General features: G+C 38.8%; 2 protein-coding genes across 4 annotated transcripts in view; one reads left to right on the top strand and one right to left on the bottom strand.

Annotated features, from left to right (window-relative positions):
• Positions 1 to 8478, bottom strand: part of LOC124568789 — a 124340-nt gene extending 115862 nt beyond the window's left edge. The window contains exons 1-2 of the mRNA XM_047131057.1: positions 8055 to 8478; positions 7603 to 7935 (exon numbers count right to left, since the gene is read on the bottom strand). Of these exons, the coding sequence (XP_046987013.1) occupies positions 7603 to 7935; positions 8055 to 8151 (430 nt within the window). The 5' untranslated portion in view covers positions 8152 to 8478. The remainder of the gene's footprint in view (positions 1 to 7602; positions 7936 to 8054) is intronic.
• Positions 8479 to 8526: 48 nt separating this feature from the next.
• LOC124604846 (intraflagellar transport protein 122 homolog) overlaps positions 8527 to 22594 on the top strand; it is a 239008-nt gene continuing 224940 nt past the window's right edge. For all 3 annotated transcript variants that reach the window (XR_006978594.1, XM_047136514.1, XM_047136515.1), the window contains exon 1: positions 8527 to 8795. Coding sequence is in view for 2 of the 3 variants with exons in the window: in XM_047136514.1 (XP_046992470.1) it covers positions 8737 to 8795 (59 nt within the window). In the remaining variant the exon portion in view is untranslated. The remainder of the gene's footprint in view (positions 8796 to 22594) is intronic.

Raw genomic sequence — 22594 nt, 5'->3', positions numbered from 1 at the left:
ACTCTCATTAAATTTTGAGAAAACACAGTTTATACAACTCTGTACAATAAATGGCATAACACCATTGATAAATATAGACTATGAACAAAAGTCTGATGCTAAGGCAGAATACTCAAAATTTTTGGCTGTGTGCATTGATGAGAAATTGAACGGGAAGAAACACATTGATGATCTGCTGAAATGGTTAGGTCCAGCTACTTATGCTATTAGGGTTATTGCAAATTTTGGTGATAAACACATCAGTAAATTAGTCTACTATGCCTATTTTCATTCACTGCTTTCATATGGCATCATATTTCGGGGCAATTTGGCATTAAGAGAGAAAGTATTCATTGCACGAAAGTGTGTAATCAGAAAAATAGCTGGAGCCCACCCATGATCACCTTGCACACATTTATTTAAGGAACTTGGGATATTCAGAGTACCTTCGCAATATATGTATTCACTTATGAAATTTGTCATTAATAACCCATCCAAATCCAGAAATAACAGCGAAGTGCATAGCTACAACACTAGAAGAAAAGGGGAAATCAATTGACATTAATTTTTTAAGGATTTCATTATGTGATGTCACTGGATGTATTTATCTTATGTTATGGTGTATGTTATCATCTATGGCACTATTTGAAAGCTCATTTAGCTTTAAGGTACTATTCAAGGAAAATGTTATATGATATCCATGTAAATTGCCTATTCCACTTCAGGTGGTCAATGGTGAATAAAGAATCTGAATGATCTTCACTATTTTGGATTAAATCTCACTTTTGCACAGAAAGGGGTGAATTATGCTGCCACAAAAATCTTTGGTCATTTGCCAAATAGTATTAGAAGTCAGAAAGATAGCCAACCAACATTTAAAAGCAAATTAAAAGAATTTCTGAAGGGTAAACTGGCAGGGTTGTTAGCAAAATCCATAATGGGAGACACTAGTACTCATGGATGTACCTCTTTTTTAGACTAATATCAGTGTCCAATGAGAAGTTCAAGCCGGCAGGTGCTAAAGAGGTCCAAAACTCACAACAGGAAAGTAAATAATAATGTTACCATATTTAACCAAAATATTGGTGGATTAAAGATAAAAGTAGATTCTCACAAAAGTAAAGTAAAAAATAATGTTACCATTTTTCACCAAAATATTCCGGGATTGAAGAATAAAGTAGATGAGCTCCTGGTTTCGTTTAGATGACATTGAATCTGACAATGTAATAGATATACTATGCCTGTCTGAGCATCACATTGTGTCTGATATGGAAAAGGTAAATATCAGTGGTTATAAATTAGCTGCACATATGAGTAGAGAGAATAAGGTGGGAGGAGGAATTGCCATATATGTCAAAAGTTATCACTGTGTAGAAAGCTTAGATAAAACAAAGTTTTATCTAGAGCAACATATAGAAGCATGTGCCTGTCAACTTAAACAGAAGGAGGGCTCTTTTATAATTGTAACAGTATATAGGTCCCCTTCAGGAAACTTTCATTTATTCCTGGAAAACTTGGATGCCTTGTTGTGCTATCTGTCAGATAGGGGAAAGCAAATTATTATTTGTGGGGACTTCAATGTTGATTCACTGAAAGAGTGTAATAGAAAGAATGACCTGGAAGTCTTGCTCGGTTCTTTCAATTTGACATCTGTCATTAATTTTCCTACTCAGGTAGTAAAGGACAGCAGCACATTGATAGATAACACTTCTATAGACCAAGATAGGTTTAAAAACATAAATTCTTGTCCTGTTGAGAATGGGCTTTCTGATCATGATGCTCAGCTAGTTACAGTATATGACATAGCTCCATTCAGTAATTCAAAACTACCCTCCAAAGTTGTGCGTTCAATTAATGACTCAACAATTAGAAATTTCAGAGAAAATCTTCAGCAGTTAGACAGGGATGAGGTGTACAAGGAACCCGATGCTAATTTAAAATATAACTTATTTCATGATACACTCGTAAGAGAATTTGAAAACTGTTTCCCCAAGAAAGTAGTTAAATCTAATTATAAGAAACCATGCAAAAAACCTTGGCTTAGTAAAGGAATAAAAATATCTTGTAACCAAAAAAGGGAACTGTATCTAACAACAAGAAAGAGTAATGACCCAGAAACAGCCAAATATTATAAAAACTACTGCGCTACATTAAGAAAGGTTATTAAAAAGTCCAGAAGCATGTGCATCATGTCTGAGATTAATACCTCTGATAACAAAATCAAAACAATTTGGAATATTATTACAAGGGAGATAGGACAACCAAGAGTACAGGATGACGGTATCACCATCAACGCGAATGGAAACTTGATAAACAACAAGCCGGAAGTCGAAAACATTTTGAATAATCATTTTTTAAATGTTGTAGAGAAAATGTTCATTAGAAGAAGCAAGGCAGTTAATGGAAGAGGCCTTGCCCACACCATCTGATACAATTGAAATTCCACCCACCTCTCCTTCTGAAACTAGGAAGATAATAAACTCTCTCAAGAATAAAAGCTCACATGGAATTGATGGCATTTCCAGCAGGATAATAAAAGCTTGTTCCCAAGAAATAAGTGGGATTCTTAGCCACATTTGTAATAGCTCTCTGAAGCAGGGCATTTTCCCAGATAGACTGAAGTATGCCATTGTTAAACCACTGCATAAAAAAGGGGAAACAACTGATGTCAACAACTACCGCCCAATCTCTCTTCCGACTGCCTTATCCAAAATTCTTGAAAAAGTAATGTATTGTAGAGTAGCTTCACACCTTTGTAAAAATAAAGTTTTAACAAAATGTCAGTTTGGTTTCCAGAAGGGTTTCTCAACGGAAAATGCTATATATACTTTCACTAATGAAATATTAAATGCTCTGAGTAACTGGAAGTCACACGTTGGGATTTTTTGTGATCTATCAAAGACTTTTGATTGTGTAAATCGTGGAATACTTCTAGATAAGCTCAAGTGCTGTGGTATGAATGGGACAGTGCTCAAATGGTTTAAATCATACCTAACTGGAAGAGTGCAGAAAGTTGAAATAAACAGTTCACATAATATGCAAAAAACTGGTGATTTCTCAAACTGGGGAACAATCAAGAATGGGGTGCCACAAGGTTCGGTCCTGGGTCCTCTAGTGTTCTTAATATATATTAATCACTTGCCATTCTATATTCACGAAGATGCACAGCTGGTACTTTTTGATGATGATACAAGTATAGCTATCACACCCGACAGACAAGAATTAACTGGTGAAATTATAAATGATGTTTTTCAGAAAATCATTAAGTGGTTCTCTGCAAATGGGCTCTCACTAAACTTTGACAAAACACAGTATATACAGTTCCACACAGTAAATGGAATGACTCCATTAATAGATATAGACTTCGACAAGTAATCGGTAGCTAAGATAGAATATTCAAAATTTCTAGGCGTATGCATTGATGAGGGGTTGAACTGGATTAGGGTTATTGCAAATTTTGGCGATATACATCAGAGTAAATTAGCTTACCACGCCTATTTTCATTCTCTGCTTTCGTATGGCATCATATTCTGGGGTAACTCATCATTGAGTAAAAGAGTGTTCATTGCACAAAAGCGTGTAATCAGAATAATTGCTGAAGCTCACCCAAGATCATCCTGCAGACACTTAATTAAAGAGCTAGAAATCTTCACTGTAGCCTCACAATATATATATTCACGTATGAAATTTGTTGTTAACAATCCGAACGAATTCAAAAGTAATAGCAGTGTACATGGCTACAACACTAGGAGGAAGGATGACCTTCACTACTCAAGGTTAAATCTAACTTTGGCTCAGAAGGGGGTAAATTATGCTGCCACAAAAGTCTTTGGTCACTTACCTAATAGCATCAAAATTCTGATAGATAGCCATATAGCATTTAAAAGGAAATTAAAAGAATTTCTTAATGGCAACTCCTTCTACTCATTAGATGAATTTTTGGATATAGTAAGTGGGTAATTTCCCAACCTCACAAAAAATTTTTTTTATAGATAATAAAAAGAAACATTCCACATGGGAAAAATATATTAAAAACAAAGATTCCATGACTTACCAAACGGGAAAGCGCTGGTAGATAGACACAATAAAAAAAACACACATACAAAATTTCAAGCTTTCGCAACCAACGGTTGCTTCGTCAGGAAAGAGGGAAGGAGAGGGAAAGATGAAAGGACAGGTATACACTCGCGCACGCCCACACACACACACACACACACACACACACACACACACACACACACACACACACATATATCCATCCACACATATACAGACACAAGCATGTCTGCTTGTGTGTGTGTGTGTGTGTGTGTGTGTGCGCGCGCGCGCGCGCGCGCGCGCGCGCGCGCGCGCGAGCGAGTGTATACCTGTCCTTTTCTCCCCCTAAGGTAAGTTTTTCCGCTCCCGGTATTGGAATGACTCCTTACCCTCTCCCTTAAAACCCACATCCTTTCGTCTTTCCCTCTCCTTCCCTCTTTCCTGACGAAGCAACCGTTGGTTGCAAAAGCTTGAAATTTTGTGTGTGTGTTTTTTTTATTGTGTCTATCTACCAACGCTTTCCCGTTTGGTAAGTCATGGAACACGTTCCACATCACGAAGTGTCGTGATCTATGGAACAAGTACTAATCTAATCTAATCTGACAACTCCTTCTACTCAATAGATGATTTCTTGGATATGAAGTAGTAACTGTAAAAAAAAAATTAAAAAATAAATAACTAATAATATTTTGTCTAAAGAAAACTTATTTTAAAGTGACACATTCCACATCATTACAAAATGTCGTATTCATGATCTATGGAACAAGGTTAATGTATGTATGTTTGTAAGGTGTGGAACCCCTTCTGTTGGCAGAAGGTCTAAAGGGAAAGGAAGAGGATTGAAGGAGAACACTTGTGAGATCTAGGGAATGGGAAGAGTTGTTCAAAGTGCCATCTTGTTTTCAACATTCTGATTTTCATTGATACAATGTTATTGTTAGACAGATTCTGATTTGCCAGTGTAAACAGCCAACAGTAGTTGTGCCAAGTTACATAAATGTTTGTTTGAAGTATTACATGATAACAGCATCTTAATACTACAGGAGAAGAAACAGTGCTTTTTAAAATCTGACATATTATAAACTGGAAAGTGCGAGTTTTGGAAAGTTTGTATAATAATTTGTTATGTGAAGAATTGCTTAGATTCACAAACAATATTCACATTGCCAGTTTTGGCAAATAATTGCAGTCTTCAGATGTGCTTAATTTACAAAAGGCTTTGTACTGAAAAACAAATATAGTTAGACACTTTGATCATCATAAAGTGATTTAATATTTCAATGAATGTACGTATCATTACATGATAAATGACATTCATTGAAATTTTTAATTACTTCATGATGTTCAAAGTGCCTAATTATATTTGTTTGTCTCTACAATGCTTCTTTGTGAATGAAGCACATATGAAGATGGGAATTATTTACCAAAATAGGTAATGAAAATATTGTTTGTATATGTAAGTGATAATTGATGTAATGAATTATGATATGAGAAACTACCTTGTTTCAAAGTCTTTGTTTTTCTCCTAACATACTCATATAATGTAATCTAGAAGTAATTACCATGATTACCACTTTGGGCAGATCATTCCTACTCATAATTTTTTGTTTGCATGCTAAACAAATGTAGCCAGCAATGGTTCTGCTTGTTGCTGAATAATGTGATTCATTCTTCACCCCTGAAGGATCTCCTTCATGATGAAATATATAGAGAACACAATGTGTGCTAACCACTGTGCCGATGGCACCAGCATATTGCTCACTGGATCCAATCCAGAAACTTTGCGGTCCACAGCAGAAAGTTCTATGAGAAGATTTTCTGAGTGGTTCACAAAAAAAAAAAACCTCATTATAAATACTGAAAAAACTGTGTGTGTCGATTTTCATTCAATTCCTCTAACTAATCAAATGTCTATTCAAGCCCAATTAAAAAATGATCCCCTAGAAAATGTAAGTGTCACAAAATTCTTGGGTCTTTGGGTTCAGCAAGACTTAAAGTGGGACACACATATAAATAACTTGTGTAGAAAACTATCATCTGTGTGCTATGGCCTAAAAATTTTAAAGGCTACAACAAGCAAACCAACAGTACTGCAGGCATACTATGCACAGTTCCACTCACTAATCTGATATGGGATCATTTTCTGGGGATACTCAACTCACAGTGTAAGGGTTTTTAGACTGCAAAAAAGAGCTTTAAGAATAATTTGTGGCCTTAAAAAGATGGAGTCCTGTAAATCCCATTTTACTGAGCTTGGTGTTCTAAATGTTCCAAGTTTATTCATTTATGAAACTATCTTGTTCAATAGGGACTACCTCCTGAAAACAGGCAAACTGCTACAGAACAAAAGTGTACACAACAATAGTACCAGAAGGGAATCAACTATACATAAAAAATATCACAGAACAACCACCTATCAGAGGAGCATAATTAACATTGGTGTAATAATATGCAATAAGATACCAGAGGAAATAAAAAATACTACTCATCCAATATTTAAAGCTAAACTAAAGGCATTTCTAATAAAGCACTGTTTCTATTCTGTCAGAGAATTTCTGAATAAGTAACAAAATTAACTGTGGTAGGTACCTAATTTTAATTGCTAATACTATGTATTATTGTAACTTATCTTTGACCTGTCCAATATCAATTGTACAATTTGTGCTATATGATAAAACTGGACCAATAAAAAATCAAATCAAATCAATTTGCTGTGTGTCAGTCAAGTGTGCCAATCTAATATGCTAACAAGAAACTCAGCTGATGTCTATTTGTACTGGTTTTTGGGTGTTCTGCAACTACCTTTAAGATAATATGAGTTAATATGATTCTTGAGTTTCTCCCGGCGTATTTGATAATCAAAATATCCACGGGTATGCTGCCGGTCTATAGTGTCCAACGGGCACAATATTTCGGCGATCAAACATGTCGCCATCATCAGGTGAACTGACGGACTGAGCTCCTGTGAACGTGCCGGCACGGAGATCCGTACGCTATGGCTGCTCAGAGGGAACTGGGTTCGGTCGCCGAAATATTGTGCCCGTTGGACACTATAGACCGGCAGCATACCCGTGGATATTTTGATGAGTTAATATGTTTATAGTTTCACACTCTATGCCACTGCCATTTACATTTGATTATAGTTACCAAATTTATCCTTCTATTCCCTAACAAATTACTTCAAAAAATTACTGGACCTACCCTTTGGCATTGAAAGGTACTAACAATCATATAGCACATAAAGTAGGAGACTATTTTTTACTGATAGCTCTACCATCCATCTACAGTGATGATCTGCAAAGTAAATCAATAATTCAAATGAAAGTGATTGTAACAGATACATATAATAAAAGGTTCATTATTTTAAAAAATGTCACTGGACTGTATTCTCAACTAGTTCTACTAATGATGAAGTCATTTAAATATTATGTCAACAATAGGGGGTATGTAGGTCTACAGAAAGTTTTTAGGTGGTAGATTGAAGTATTAGACTAAAGAACATGTGAAACCATCATACAAAGTTGAAAACAGGTGACAACTTAACATTTGGTATGTGTGAACTGTAGGATAACACTGTCTACATACTTGAGTCATCTCTGCTAGTTGCTATTTCATGATCCTCTTCATTTAACTGATACTTCAGTTTTAGGTAATTCGTTAATGCATCTTTTACTAAATTCAGATCCACTTCTAATCTGTCAAGTTGATACAACAGTGACGTACATCTCTTACACAAATTATCGTCTTCAGACACAACTACCATAAAACCTTCTCCCATTAACTGGCCTATTTTTGTTGGTATGTCTGTTTTACTGTATGGCGTTACGCCAACGACAAGTGGGAAGCAAGTTCCCGTAATTTTTCCGTCGCATATAAAGCATCTCAAATCACCCGTGGAATCTCTGTTTGATTTGCCACCTGTAACAAAAATTCTTTATTAGGCATTGTAAAAGGTAAATAGCGATTTATTGTTCTTCAGGCACTCCTTATCATATACCGCCCCAGTGAGGCTTTGGATTATTATGTGCAGCCCTAACCGGTAATTTGTTTGTTTGCTGCTTCGGAAAGAGAAACAGAGGTTTGTCGAAAATGTATTCTGGTCTCGGAAGAAACTTTCACAGCTTTTGAGTACATATTATTATAACAAGTTGCGGGAAACTTCTCGTTGGCATCTGGCAACCAGCCGTCATGTATTTACGTTGGTTTCCTTCGTTTGTATAAGGTGCGAACTCTGTAACAGCATCAAGCACGCGGGATATGCTTTTATCGCAAGAAGTCGCACACGCAAAACTGAACGCGGTCACTGCGGAATAAAACACAGAAGCACTACGCAAGATAACTTAAAGTAATTTTGCATGCTTAATACCACTTTCTACGATTTAACTGGTTACTTCTATACATATTATGTCGTTTCTTGAATTAATAATAAATTTCGCATCTCAACACAAATCTGTCAACAACCCTTGGGAATAGCGTGCATTACATTTTATGCAATGCTGCCAAACTCGTTTTGTGTAGTTCAAAATCATGCGGCGCGTAACTATAAACGAAATGTGTGTGATATATAGAGAAAAAGCCTGTAGCGTTGTTAAATAATTTCAGGTTCGAAATAAATAAGAAGCGAACTTTTGTTTGTGTGCAGTCTGTATAATCGCGTTACCTTGACAACAAAGCCGGTGGTTAGTAAACATAGTTCTCCAGGTTGAGGAATGTAGAAGTATGAGAGCTGTACCAGCGTGGGTGGACAAAGTTCACGACAGAGACAAGGTTGAACAATGGTAACTATCCATATGATAATGAGCACTTCAATTGGGTTGACGCATGCAGCTACATGTTTCAAAATAACTTTGTAATCGGCGTGTTGATTGCTAGCGAACAGGATGAAATCTGTTACATTGCAAGTAACATTCTGTCAACATTAATTTTACTCTTATTAAATTCGTATTTGAACACACCGTAATAGTCATTTGCGCCGAAGTCTACACAGTCTGCTCTTACTAGGACCGTACGCCGAGGGGGCAGTAATAGACTTATTTACTGTTAGTAACCGTGATATACAATTTTGGAGTGGATGAGCCTTGTCGAGTCGCTGATTTGTGGTCATATTGTGAACACACATTTTTAAAATGCGTAAAATAAATTCGCTTTGCAACACTAGATTGCGGTCGTTATCTCGCCTGTAACACAACAAAAAACGAATATACGGCTACTGATTTGTTGCAGTGTAACCTGTCAGTTTCATACCAATGGGGTAATCTTATCATATCCAAAATGAATATCCGATTGCTGATCTGTTGTAGTACAAAATGTCAATTTTATGTCAGCGGTGTAATCTTTTGAATTCTCCATTCTTGCCTTTTTAGCCTAATATGTCAGCCCACACACTGCATTCTGCAAGGGCATTAAGGATATTGCCCAGTACATCACTCTTCATATGGCTTGCTGGTGAATTTCGGCTTTTATCATATTAGTGATAGGCTGCTTATAATCAGTCTTTCATCTCTCCTTTGTTCATCCTCAAGGTCTGAAAACCGGTATGATCAGTGTAGGTCTCGCACCGAACTTGAGGCATAATGAAGAACGTTATGCCTCTTCCTTTATTTTGCTTGAGCAGCTATTTAAAAGGCTCATTAGTTGGAAGAGGACCTTGTCTGTCTTGTAGACTATACCTCATCCATATAAACACCATGTGCTGCTTATTGTCAAATGTCACATATCAACTGAACCCTTTTGTACTGCATGTTGGTGTCGTCTTGTAATGTAATGATGATGTGGCATAAGACATCATCTGTATGCAAATAAAAAGGTAACAGAACACTGGCAATATTTCTTTACAATTATTTTAGTTTTTGGAATACAGGTTGTGGCGGTACACTGATCCGTAGGTAGCCCAAGGCCTAGATTATGTTTGAATGTGACAGTTTATTTGTGAGTTGCCAAAGACAATCAAATGAATACGAAATATTAAAGATGACAATTTTGTAGTGAGTTGTGAAGCAATATTGAACACTTCAGTTAATTCATTGTCAGTCCTATGGATTTAAATTATTTAACTCTGCTAACAATGAGGTTAATATTCCGTTATATTAAAAGTCTACACCATAATTTTTTTGCAGATTATTACAATGTTAGAAATGTCTTGTCCTGTGATATAAAATCACATCGTCTACAAATAGTCTAATATCTTAGTGGACATCAGTGCCTATATTGTTAGTATATATTTTAAACGGTAGTGGACATTATGCACTTTGCAGTGGAACCCCTGACAATATTTTTTATCAGTTCCCGCTGAGCTCCGCCATGTAGGAATGTCTTACTCAAATCACAAGAGCTCTCCTCAGTTCCAAGAGCTTTCAGTCTCCATGTTGGGAGTCGGGGATAAACATTGACAAATGCCTTTAACACGTTAAAAGTGATGCCATAAAAAACCAGTTCCTTGCTAGACTTCAAAATGTCAAAGTGTATGTCTGTTGGTGTTTTGCCGCTCCCTTAGTGTGAAAAAGAATTTTTATGGTTGTTTATCTGCTTGTGTCATGAGTATCCCCAGTTGTGGAAACTAAGATCAAATGATTATATCAACAAAGACAAAAGATAATTGGACATTACTAAAATTGTAGAAGTGTTGTGTCCTTCCCATCCATATATTACACAAGAAGATGTAAAGAAAAAAATCACTATTCTACAAATGACGTACAAGCAGGACTGCAACTAAATAATATTGTCGTTCAGTAATTCATTTACTGCTTTACATGTTTCCATAACAATGTTGCTCAGTGTATGAGATTCAATGCAGGAAATAAATTTAAATTTCCGAAATCTTCTCCAGTTTCCACATAGGTATCTCAGAGATGTAGATAATCACTGAAAAACTGGAATAGGTGTTCACACAACTAGGCCGATGTCTTCTTTTTCATTGTGAGATAGAATAAATTCTATTGCATTATTAAATGTTTGGTAGTCCAGTCACAGAAAGTTAATGCATACATCACATTATTTATGTAATATTTCATTTAGCAGATTTTTCATTGGTATATTTGCTGTCTCAGTTTCAGCCATTCCCTCTACCAGCATCTTGTTATCTTTTTCTATTTTATACACAATGATGAAGTCACTGCAAGAAATTCCCCTTTTTATACATAGTGATAAAGTCTCTGCAAGAAATGCTTTATGCACAGTGGTAGGCATTCCCACTTATGTCAGAATACTTAAAAATGTGACACACACAGCATGAGAGCTGGTATGAAAGTTAAGTTTGGCGAACTCAGTTTGGCAAACCAGTGGAAAACAAACAGTGAATTTGAGAAACAATTTTGATTATTTTCAGGGGCCTTTAGGCTGATACATTGTTAAACATGGGATTGACTGTTGGGAGGTTTTCAGAGTTTGGAAAACTTGCTAACAAGCGGTGGGCCATTGATAAGGAATACCTTTGCATCATAACTGGTTTAAGAGATAAGCAATGGAAGCTGCCTTAGGAATAAACCTGTCATAATAGGCAATCTTGCCAAGGAACACCAGGAGATTCATCAAAGATTTGGGAACTGGCACATTTTTGATTGCCTTGACATAGGTCCACATTGACTGTAACCCCTCTTTGCTGAGAACATATCCTAGGTAAGTGATGGAATGTTGAAAAAAATGAACATTAGCAAAACATCACATAAGACCCTTTTCAGATAGGGCCACAAAGACTTGACACAAATTGTGTACAAGTTCCACATTTTTGCAATGGATAACTAGAACATCCTCAAGATAGTCAACACACGGGGTAATATTTTCTATCAACTGTTCAAAAATGATATTTCCTTAGCCCAGTGGTCAGCATGTGTGGTTGCTGTGGGTGGGATTTGGACTTGATTCCTGCCACTGCAAGCGATTTTACCTTGGTGGGAGAACTGGTATGGGTTGCACTTAGCCTCATGATGTCAATTGTGAAGTTACTGGGTGGAGATTAGCGGCTCCAGGATCGAGAAAGCTGAAAATGAGCAGAGTAGGTGACCCCACGTCCCTCTGAATGACACCACTGGGAGTGGATGACATGGAAGTTGGTTGGGTCCATAGACCCCTCTGGATCAGAACGTGGGGCTTTGCTTTGCTTGTTCTAAAAACCTTTGGAAAATAGCAGGTGCACTCACAGCTCTGAACTGCAATGTATTATTCTGGTAAAGATCAAAAGGAGTATTTAATACCAAGATTTTCTTTGGCTTCTCTGCCAACAGAAGCTGAAAACAAGCCTCTGCAAAATCAATTTTTGAAAAGAAATTCCTTATATGATTATAAATGCTGAATAGTATTAAAAGAGCACTGGCCACTAACTTCCATTAGGGCATAGACCATTAGTTTAAACTCACCACACCTGGGTGTGGATACCATCAGGCTTAGTTACCATCCTTAAAAGGGAGGACCATTGACTATAGGAAGTAGATAAAATCGCTTTCTGTTGTTCCAGCTTGTGTAATTACAGTTTCATTTCATCCCAAAGGGCCACTGGGATGTGGCAGTTGTCATTTTTAAATTTTCAGCACTACGGATGATTTTAAGACAATATGTGCCAGAAAATTTGTAGCTGTATGTAGACCAGGCTCAAATAATGGTTCAAATAAATAACATACAGCATCATTTTCTTCTTATGGCTCTGAAGGCTGAATAGTATTAACAAGACACTGAGTACAAAAACCAGAAGCTGAATGGGCATCAAATCTCAAAATATTATCGATAGACAGGTCAGCAACCGCAAGAAGATGCACTGTCCTATTCACTTATTTATACTTCAGAGGGAGCTTTATGTGTCTTAACAACAGAATTTAATGATGTATATAAAGCCACAATTTGGAATGCAGAATGCCAAAACTAAAATATGTCGATTGATTGATCATAGAGACAGACACTTCTATATAAAATAAGAATGCAATTGTTACTTTCTTGATTTTTGTGTATAGTAGTATTTTTCATGGGATCACTGCATGATCGCTTTGTGTAATGTTATAGATACGGCTTATAGATATGCAGCCGAGTATCTTTCGGACTCTAACATGCTTCTATTGTAAGTGTCGACATTGTGTCATAACGAGGGCACTGTGTATGGGTATGTAAAGTGAAACAGTCATGACAACAAGGTAATAACAGAAAATATTGTGTATGATGTCTCTGAAGGTGGAATAGAATAAGACTGGCAGGCCACTGGACGACACATATTTATCGTATCAACATAGGGAGGATAGTCCCACTGATTTTTGCGAGTCTTTGCCTGGGCTCTCGTTCGGGAAATGTTTCCTGGGTGACTGCGGAAATTTCAGTAGTATGAGTTGTACACAACACTCTGCTAATGATGTACGTGACTGACATAAGGCCTGTGTGCGTGCATTTCTATCAGGGGCAAGAAGATTTACAACATCATTAATTACATCTACATCTAAATCTATACTTTGCAAACCACCATGAAGTTGGCAGAGGGTACATCCCATTGTACCAATTATTAAGGTTCTTCCCATTTCATTCACACATGGAGTGTGAAAAGAATGATTGAATGCCTCTGTGCATGCTGCAATTATTCTAATAATAATCACATGATCCCTATGTGAGTTATATGGAGGGGGCTCTAGTATATTCCCAGAGTCATCATTTAAAGCCGGTTCTCAAAACTTTGTTAGTAGACTTTCTCAGGATAAATTATGTCTATCATCATGAGTCCACCAGTTCACTTTCTTCAGTATCTCCATGACACTTTGTCATGAATCAAACAAACCTGTGACCAATTGTACTGACGTTTTGTGTATACGTTCAGTATTCCCTGTTAGTCCTATTTGGTATAGGTCCCATACGCTTGAGCAATATTCTATAAATGGTTGCACGCGTGATTTGTAAACAATCTCCTTTGTAGACGGATTGCACTTCCAAGGTATTCTACCTGTAAATCAAAGTCTACCACCTGATTTACCCACAACTGAAACTGTGATCATTCCATTTCATATCCTTGCAAAAGGCTACATCCAGGTATTTGTAAGAGTTGGCCGATTCCAGCAGTGACTTATTGATATTATAGTCATACTATACAACATTTTTTCATTGTGTGAAGTGCACAGTTTTATGTTTTTGAATATTTAGAGCAAGTTGTCAATCCTTGCATCACTTTCAAACCTTATCAAGAACTAACTGAATACTTATGCAACTTCTTTCAGTTAGTACTTCATCACAGATAACTGCATCATCTGCAAAAAGTTTGAGGTTACTATTAATATTGTCTGCAATGTCATTAACATACAACATGAACAGCAGGGGTTGCAACACACTTCCTTGGGGCATACTCAAAGTTACTTCTACATCTGATGAGGACTCTCCACCCAAGATAACATGCTGCGTCCTCCTTATCAAAAAGTCCTCAATCCAGTCACAAATTGACTTGAGACCTCATATGATTGTACTTTTGATAATAAGCGTAGATGTGGTTCTCAGTCAAATGCTTTTCGGAAATCAAGAAATTCTGCACTTACCTGACTGCCTTGATCCAAAGATTTCAGTATGTCATGTGAGAAAAGGGCAAGTTGGGTTTCACATTATTGATGTTTCCAGAATCCATGCTGGTTGGTATCATTATGTTTGTGCCCAGATTATGTTCTAAGATTCTAAAATAAATTAAACTTTCTGTGTATAGTCAGCCACAGGCACATGTAAATTTACACTTTGTACGCAATCCTTGATTTACAATGTTGCAGAAATTTCCATTGAGCTGCTACCGTATACATTTAAATAGAAAAATGCTCTGTAAACAAATTGTAAATCTCTGAAAGAGGTACTCTGAGGCTTCTGACAGAGGAGCCAATTTCTGCCTGAGATAATACACCCGGAGGCTGATGGATAGCAAAGAAGCTCACTGCCATTGTGGGCAGTGAATATCACTTGCCTATGCTTGCTTACTTCTTCTGGTAAAAGTTCAAGTACTTTTGTATCTCGTTAAATGGGCAGAAAAACAGAAAAGCTGACACGGCCTTTGGGTGCTGAGGAGCTGAGCTGGTCACATGTTGCACCAACACAATGTCAATTAAGCTGCTATTGTCACAATTCCAAAACTTGTGCATCTGTACTATTGAACTGGAATACTTTATTGAATCAACAACTAAATGATGCTTAGTTCATAAGAGTTACTGATCTTCTGAATTTCCCGGGATTGCAAATGAAACCATCATCAGCAGCACAACTTAGATTACAGTGGTGAAATCCACTAGTAGGTGAGACTGAAATTAGTCACTTATCTGAATGTTATCATAGTTCACCAACGTAGAAGTTAGTAGCAATAGGTGAACCACACTGTATTCAGACTCCAAGCAGGCGTAGTCATAATGTGAAAAGTCCGAAGAATAACTGGTGTCATACGGAGCCATCATCCGCACTAATATTGACCTTTGAGAGGGAAACATCAGCTAGTGAACAGAAGTGAGACTGGACCTGTGGACACACGACCTTAAATCACGCAGTGCATGGGCCCATGCAAACTGCTGGCTGGAGATGGTATGTCGCAGTGACCTAGCTGGATGTAATTGTAGTGCGAGATATCAATAGATGGCACCATCCATTGATATGCCTCATGGAATTACAAGATTAATGACCACCTTACAGTCAATGCTCATTTTCCCAGTATATTTGTCTCCATTAGATAGCTATCAAAATGGCTCATCAGCTGGACCATTTGCACATCATACAGCAACTGGGCTGTCTTTCATTACTGATATGGTTTCTAAGAATTGTTGGGCCATGTCATCAGGAAGATTCAGGCATTCCCAAGTATTCAGGGCACCTGAGGAGATAGTTCTCTGGGGGAAAGGGCAGTGTAGATCAGATCACCTTAGAAAGCGTAGCAGTTTTTTAGGTCTAATGGGTGAAGCAAGCTGAGCTGTTACAAGAGAGCAGAAGAAAACTGTGATAAGAATTTTTGAATTCCATACATCATTTCACAAAATGAATGGCAGTTTAGTCATTGACAAATTTTAATGGAAAGGGAGGTTTTCATTCTCCAGCAGCTATTTATCTGAATGGTGTTTTATCAACCACGCCAGCATAAGGAGGCCAACTCCACGGATATGGAAAAGGTAAATGTAGGAGGATATAAGCTTTCTACATGTAGTAGACACTATGGAGAGAGGGGGGGTTTGCCATATATGTTAAAATCTGTCATAGTGTGAAAAATTTAGAAACTAAAATTTTTTTTGTAGAGCAACATATAAAAGCATGTGCATTTGAGCTTAAACTAAATAATGACATTTTTATAATTGTTGCCATGTATAGGCCCCCATTGGGAAATTTTCAGCTATTTTTGAAAAACTTGAATTCTTTATGTGCTATTTGCCAAACAGGGGATTTCAGTATAGATTTTCTGAAAGAGTCCGGTGGAAAGCTTGACCTTGAAGTATCACTTGGGTCTTCCAGTATTGATTTTCCTATTTGGGTGGCACAGGCAAGGAGCACACTGATAGATAATGTTTTTATAGACAAGATAAATTTAATCAAATAAAAACTTTTCCTGTTGATAATGGTCTATCTGATCATGATGCACAGCTAGTTGCAACATATAACATAGCTTCTTAAAGTAATGCAAGACATTCCTCCAAAATAGTGCGTTCAATTAACGATGTCACAAATTGAGAATTTTAAGGAAAACTTAAAGCAATTAGACTAGGATAAGGTGCACAGGGATCCTGATGCTAATTGAAAATTTAACTTGTGTCATGATACCTTTATGAGCATATTTGAAAACAGTTTCCCTAAGAAAACAGTGAAATATAATTGTAAGAAACCATAAAAAAAGGCATGGCTTGCTAAAGGGATAAAAATATCTTGTAAAAATAAAAGGGAAATGTATCTTATAGCTAGAAGGAGTAATGATCCAGAAACAGTGAAACATTACAAAAACTACTGCAATGTATTAAGAAAGGTTATTAAAAAGTCCAGAAATATGTGCATTAAGCCTGAGATTAGCATATCTGATAATAAAATTAAATAATTTGAAATATTGTTAAAAGGGAAACAGGGCAACTGAGAGCACAGGTATACTGTATTATTATCAAGCTCACTGAAAAGTTTGTTAACAAAAAGTCAAAACTAGAAAACATTTTTAATAATCATTTTCTAAGGGTTGTAGAGAAAATAGGATCCTGCTATTCACTAGAAAATGCAAGGCGATATGTGGAAGAGGCATTACCAATGCAATTTGATAAAATTGAAATTCAACCCACCTCTCCTACTAAAATTAGAAAAATAATAAGTTCACTCAGAATTAAATGCTTACATGGCATTGATGGCATTTCCAACAGAGTACTAAAAGCGTGTTTCCAACTGATAAGTAGGATTCTCAGCCACATACGTAAGAGCTCACTGAAACAGGACATTTTTACAGATAGACTGAAATGTGGTATTGTTAAACCATTGCATAAAAAAGGGGATAGGTCTGATGCTGACAACTACTGCCCAATCTTACCTCTGCCAGTTTTATCCAAAGTTCATGAAAAAGTAATCTATTCAAGAGTAGCATTACATATTTGTCAAAATGATGTACTAACAAAATGTCTGGTTTTCAGAAAGGCTTTTTAACAGAAATTCTTTTACTGATCATATATTAAATGTTTTGAATAACCGAACATCATCCGTTGCAATATTCTGTGTTCTCTCACAAGCCATGGGACAGTGCACAAACAGTTTGATTCATATTTAACAGGAAGAATGCAGAAGGCTGAAATTTACAGTACAGTTAGTTTGCAACAATCCTCTAACTAAAGAGGGATCAAGAATGGTGCCCCACAGGGTTCTAATTTATATTAATGATTTGCCATTCTATATTCTTGAAGATGTAAAGCTAGTTCTTTTTGCTGATGAAATAAATAAAGTAATCACACCCAACAAAAAAGTATCAGCTGAGGAAATTGTAAATAATGTCTTTCAGAAAATTATTAAGTGGTTCTCTACAAACGGACTCTCACTAAATTTTGAGAAAACAACTCTGTACAGTAAATGGCATAACACTGTTGATAATGTAGACTTTGAACAGAAGCCTGTTGCTAAGGCAGAATATTCAAATTTCTGGGTGTGTCCATTGAGGAGAAATAGAATTGAAAGGACCACATTGATGATCTGCTGAAACGGTTAGGTTCAACTACTTGTGCTGTTGTGGTTATAGCAAATTTTGGTGATAAGCATATCAGTAAATTAGCCTACTATGCCTATTTTCATTCACTGCTTTCATATAACATCATATTTTGGAATAAGTCATCATTGAGAGAAATATATTCATTGAACAAAATTGTGTAATCAGAATAATAGCTGGAGCCCACCCAAGATCACCTTGACATTTATTTAAGGAACTTGGGGAATTCACAGTACCTTTGCAACACATATATTCATTTATGAAATTTGTCAGTAATAATCCATCCCAGTCCAGAAACAATAGCGAAGTGCATAGCTACAACGCTAGAAGAAAGGATGATCTTCGTTATTCTAGGTTAAATCTGACTTTGGCACAGAAGGGGGTGAGTTATGCTGCCACAAAAATCATTGGTCATTTACCAAATAGCATTAAAAGTCAGACAGATAACCAACCTGTTATAACTTAAAGATGAACAAATATATTTCAAGGAAGACGCAATACATGAAAGTCACAGATCAAGTAAACAGAGTAAGACGAGTGTACACTTTAACAGTCAAATCATAACTGAGTCCAAGTCTAGCGGCCGCTGGCTGGCTGGTCGCTTAGGTGGCGCTGCTGCTGCATAGCAGGCAGACAGTGCCGCATGTAGAGGACATGTGTAACTGCGCGGCGGCACTTTGAAAGATCGGCTAGTCACAACACTTTTCCCCCCTTTGAATGTTTTGCACAGGTCTTGATGGAGGTGGCCTGTAAATTGCTAACGCCCATAGGTGTAGTTAGACTGGCCGTAAAGTCTCGAGGAGGAGGCTTCCCGTACGGACGGAAGTGTCCCCGATGATAACGGGTCGAGATGACAGGAGACGTGGGAGTCGAATCTGCTGGGGCCCCGTGCACCAATCTGCCTGTTGCGGCAAGTCCGGTTGTTATAACAGGAGACATGGGTGATGTGTCCACGTCCGTAGGAGAAGGAGGTGAGTAGAGTTGCTCCGACGGATGATGGTCATTTGGTTCCTGCATGGGCACGTCTCCTGGTGGCGTCAGTTCTTGTGCTGGCACCGGTATGATGGTGAGAGGACAGCGTTGTGAGTAATGAGAAATTCCAGTATCCTGAGCGTCAGGTAGAGCCGAAGGTGGTGTAGCGGCATCCGGAACAGGCGTTGCCAGCACACGAGGCCGAAGCTGGTAAGAATGACGCACTGCAACACCCGTGTCCGTCTGGATTTCATACAGGCGTTGGCCACGGTGTCGTAAGATGTGTCCAGGACTCCATTTTGGCTGCCTGCCATATCCCCGTACCCATACTAGGTCGTCGGCGGTGAACGGTAAGAATCCAGAATTGGAGAAGCACATCATCAGCAGAAGTAGTCAGAAGTTTCCTCATCTGAGCCTTAAATGTGTGGACCAGTCGTTCAGCCTCACCGTTTGACTGTGGATGGAATGGAGGGGCCATGACATGCGTGACACTGTGACGGGCACAAAAATCCGCAAAATTGGAAGAGGCAATTGCGGACCATTGTCAGTAACAAGAGAAGAGGGAAGGCCTTCCAAAGAGATAATGCGAGCTAGAGCATTGGTGGTTGCCGCGGTGGTAGGCGACGTGCAACGGACAATGAAAGGAAAGTTAGAGTAGGCGTCAATAACGAGAAGCCAATAAGTACCTAAAAAAGGTCCCGCGAAGTCAGCATGAATACGCTCCCAGGGCTTCTCAGGCGAAGGCCACGCTGACAAAGATGACTTTGGGGCGGCGGCCTGTGACGCACAAGAGCCGCAGGCAGTGATCATGTGTGCGATTTCAGAGTCAATGCCGGGCCACTACACATGACGGCGTGCCAGGGATTTTGTGCGAGAGACACCCCAGTGCCCTTGGTGAAGGAGGTGCAAGACCGAAGCACGCAAAGATGCAGGTACCACAACACGCGGCGAAGCATTTTCGATGGAAAGGAGGATAACACCATCCCTAGCCGTGAGGCGGTAATGCAAAGCGTAGTAGTTCCGCAATGGATACGAAGTCTTGGCAGACGGACCATCTGGCCAACCCTTCTGATTACAGTGTAAATCCCGGGAGAGGGTAGGGTCAGAACTCGTAGCAGCTGCCAGCCAGTCCCCGGTGTAGGGGAACCCTTCCACAACTCGCTGCTCGGCAACATCCAAGTGGAAACACAAAAGTTCGTCCCTATCGAATGCCAGATCAGGACCCGTGGGAATGCGAGACAGTGCATCAGCATTCGCATGTTGAGCCGTCGGCGGGAAATGAATCTCATAATTGAAACGAGACAAGTAAAGAGCCCAACACTGGAGGCGGTGTGCAGCCTTGTCGGGGAAGTGACGTTGATGGATGAAACAAGGAAACAAGTGGTTTGTGATCCATAACAAGATGAAATTTGGATCCATAGAGAAAAACACCAAACTTATGAAGAGCATAAATAATGGCCAAAGCTTCTTTTTCAATTTGAGAATACTTTTGTTGGGCATCCGTGAGCATTTTGGAGTCATAAGCAATGGGTTGTTCAGAGCCGTTAGAAAAACAGTGCACAAGGACTGCACCGACCCCATATTGAGAGGCGTCTGTGACAAGAACAAGATGTTGGCCAGGTCGATAAGTAGGCAGGCACGGGGCCTGTTTCAGCATAGTCTTCAATTCCTGCAAAGCCACATCGCATGATGCGGACCAGTTTTTATGCAACAGGCGATGCAACGGCTGAGCCACCGAAGCAGCAGACGGTAAAAACTTGTGATAGTATGCTATTTTCCCCAAGAAGGCCTGCAGTTCCTTAACAGATGTAGGGCGAGGAAGGGCATCGATCGCAGCGACAGTTTGCTGAAGTAGACAAATACCATCCCGAGAGAGTTAAATCCCCAAGAACGTGATAGATGCCTGAAAAAATTTTGATTTCTGAAGATTACACTTAAGACCGGCAGTCTGTAAGACGTGAAAAAGTGTGCAGAGATTTTGAAGATGTTCGTCAGTGGTGGAGCCAGTGACAACAATGTCGTCCTGGTAATTTATACACCAAGGGGCAGTGAGCAATAATTGTTCCAAGAATAGCTGAAAGAGAGCAGGGGTGCTGGCATCCCCGAATGGCAATCGTTGGTATTGATAGAGGCCGAAAGGCGTGTTAAGGACCAGAAACTGCGGGAAGCAGCGTCGAGAGGAAGTTGATGATAAGCTTCTGACAGGTCAAGTTTAGAAAAATACTGGCCTCCAGCAAGTTTAGTAAACAATTCTTCAGGTCGAGGCATAGGGTAAGTGTCGATAAGGCATTGAGCATTTACAGTGGCTATGAAATTGCCACAGAGACGAATATCACCATTTGGCTTAGCAACGACAACAACAGGAGAGGACCACTCACTGGAAGTGACAGGAAGCAAGACCCCTGAAGCAGTTAGACGATCCAGCTCCCGTTTGGCCTGATCACGAAGGGCCACAGGAATGGGCCGAGCCCGAAAAAACTTAGGCCGAGCAGTAGGTCTGAGCGTGATATGAGCTTCAAAGTCGTTTGCACGGCCTATCCCAGGAGAAAAAAGGGACGAAAATGTCATCGACGAGGAATCCAATTAAGCATAAGGAATAGCATCAGAGACAATATTGACAGAATCATCTATGGAGAACCCAAAAACGGGAAAGGCATCGAAACCAAAAAGATTCTCCGCGTTACTATGGTCGACCACAAAAATGGGAACAGTGCGAACGACAGATTTGTAAGATACCTCAGCATCAAATTGTCCCAAGAGGGAAATCTTCTGTTTATTGTAAGTCCGTAATTGCCCAGTGACAGGTGACAGGATTGGAGAAACCAACTGAAGATACATCTGAGAATTGATGATAGTGGTAGCAGAACCAGTATCCACCTGCATACGAACATGTCAACCAAGTATTTGGACAGTGAGGAATAACTTCCCTGAAAGGGAAGAAGTACAATTGACAGACAACACAGAATCAGAATCAGTGTCATTTTCATGAACATCATGTACACGGTCGGATTTGCAAACGGATGACACATGATCCTTTTTTTTTTGCATTTGTGACACACAGCCCAACGTTGTGGACAATCTTCGGTGAATGCTTCTAAAAACACCGTGGACATGAAGGAAGTTGCCGTGTGTTTTGCTGCAGTTTCTTAGAGGTATGTTTACGGCTAGGCCAAGGCTGCGCTTGGGAGCGTACTGCGGCCACGTCGGCTGGCGGGGACATGCCACATGCTTCGTCAACATCGCACAGAGGTTGTATTTCCCCGACGTTGCCCCATGCCTCTATTTGCGCTCCAGCGGCGCGAGAAATTTCAAAAGACTGAGCGATGGATAGGAACTCATCTACAGTCAGATTTGCCAACTTAAGGGCACGTTGCCTAACTTCTTTGTCGGGCGCCGATCAGATAATAGCATCCCGTACCATGGAATCAGCGTAGGATTCTTTGTGAACTTCAGTAACAAACTGACACTTTCTAC

This window comes from Schistocerca americana, chromosome 1 (genome assembly GCF_021461395.2).
Source record: "Schistocerca americana isolate TAMUIC-IGC-003095 chromosome 1, iqSchAmer2.1, whole genome shotgun sequence".
NCBI lineage: Eukaryota > Metazoa > Arthropoda > Insecta > Orthoptera > Acrididae > Schistocerca > Schistocerca americana.
The sequence above is the reverse complement of the archived record's forward strand: the minus strand, read 5'-3'. Positions and strand labels throughout refer to the sequence as shown.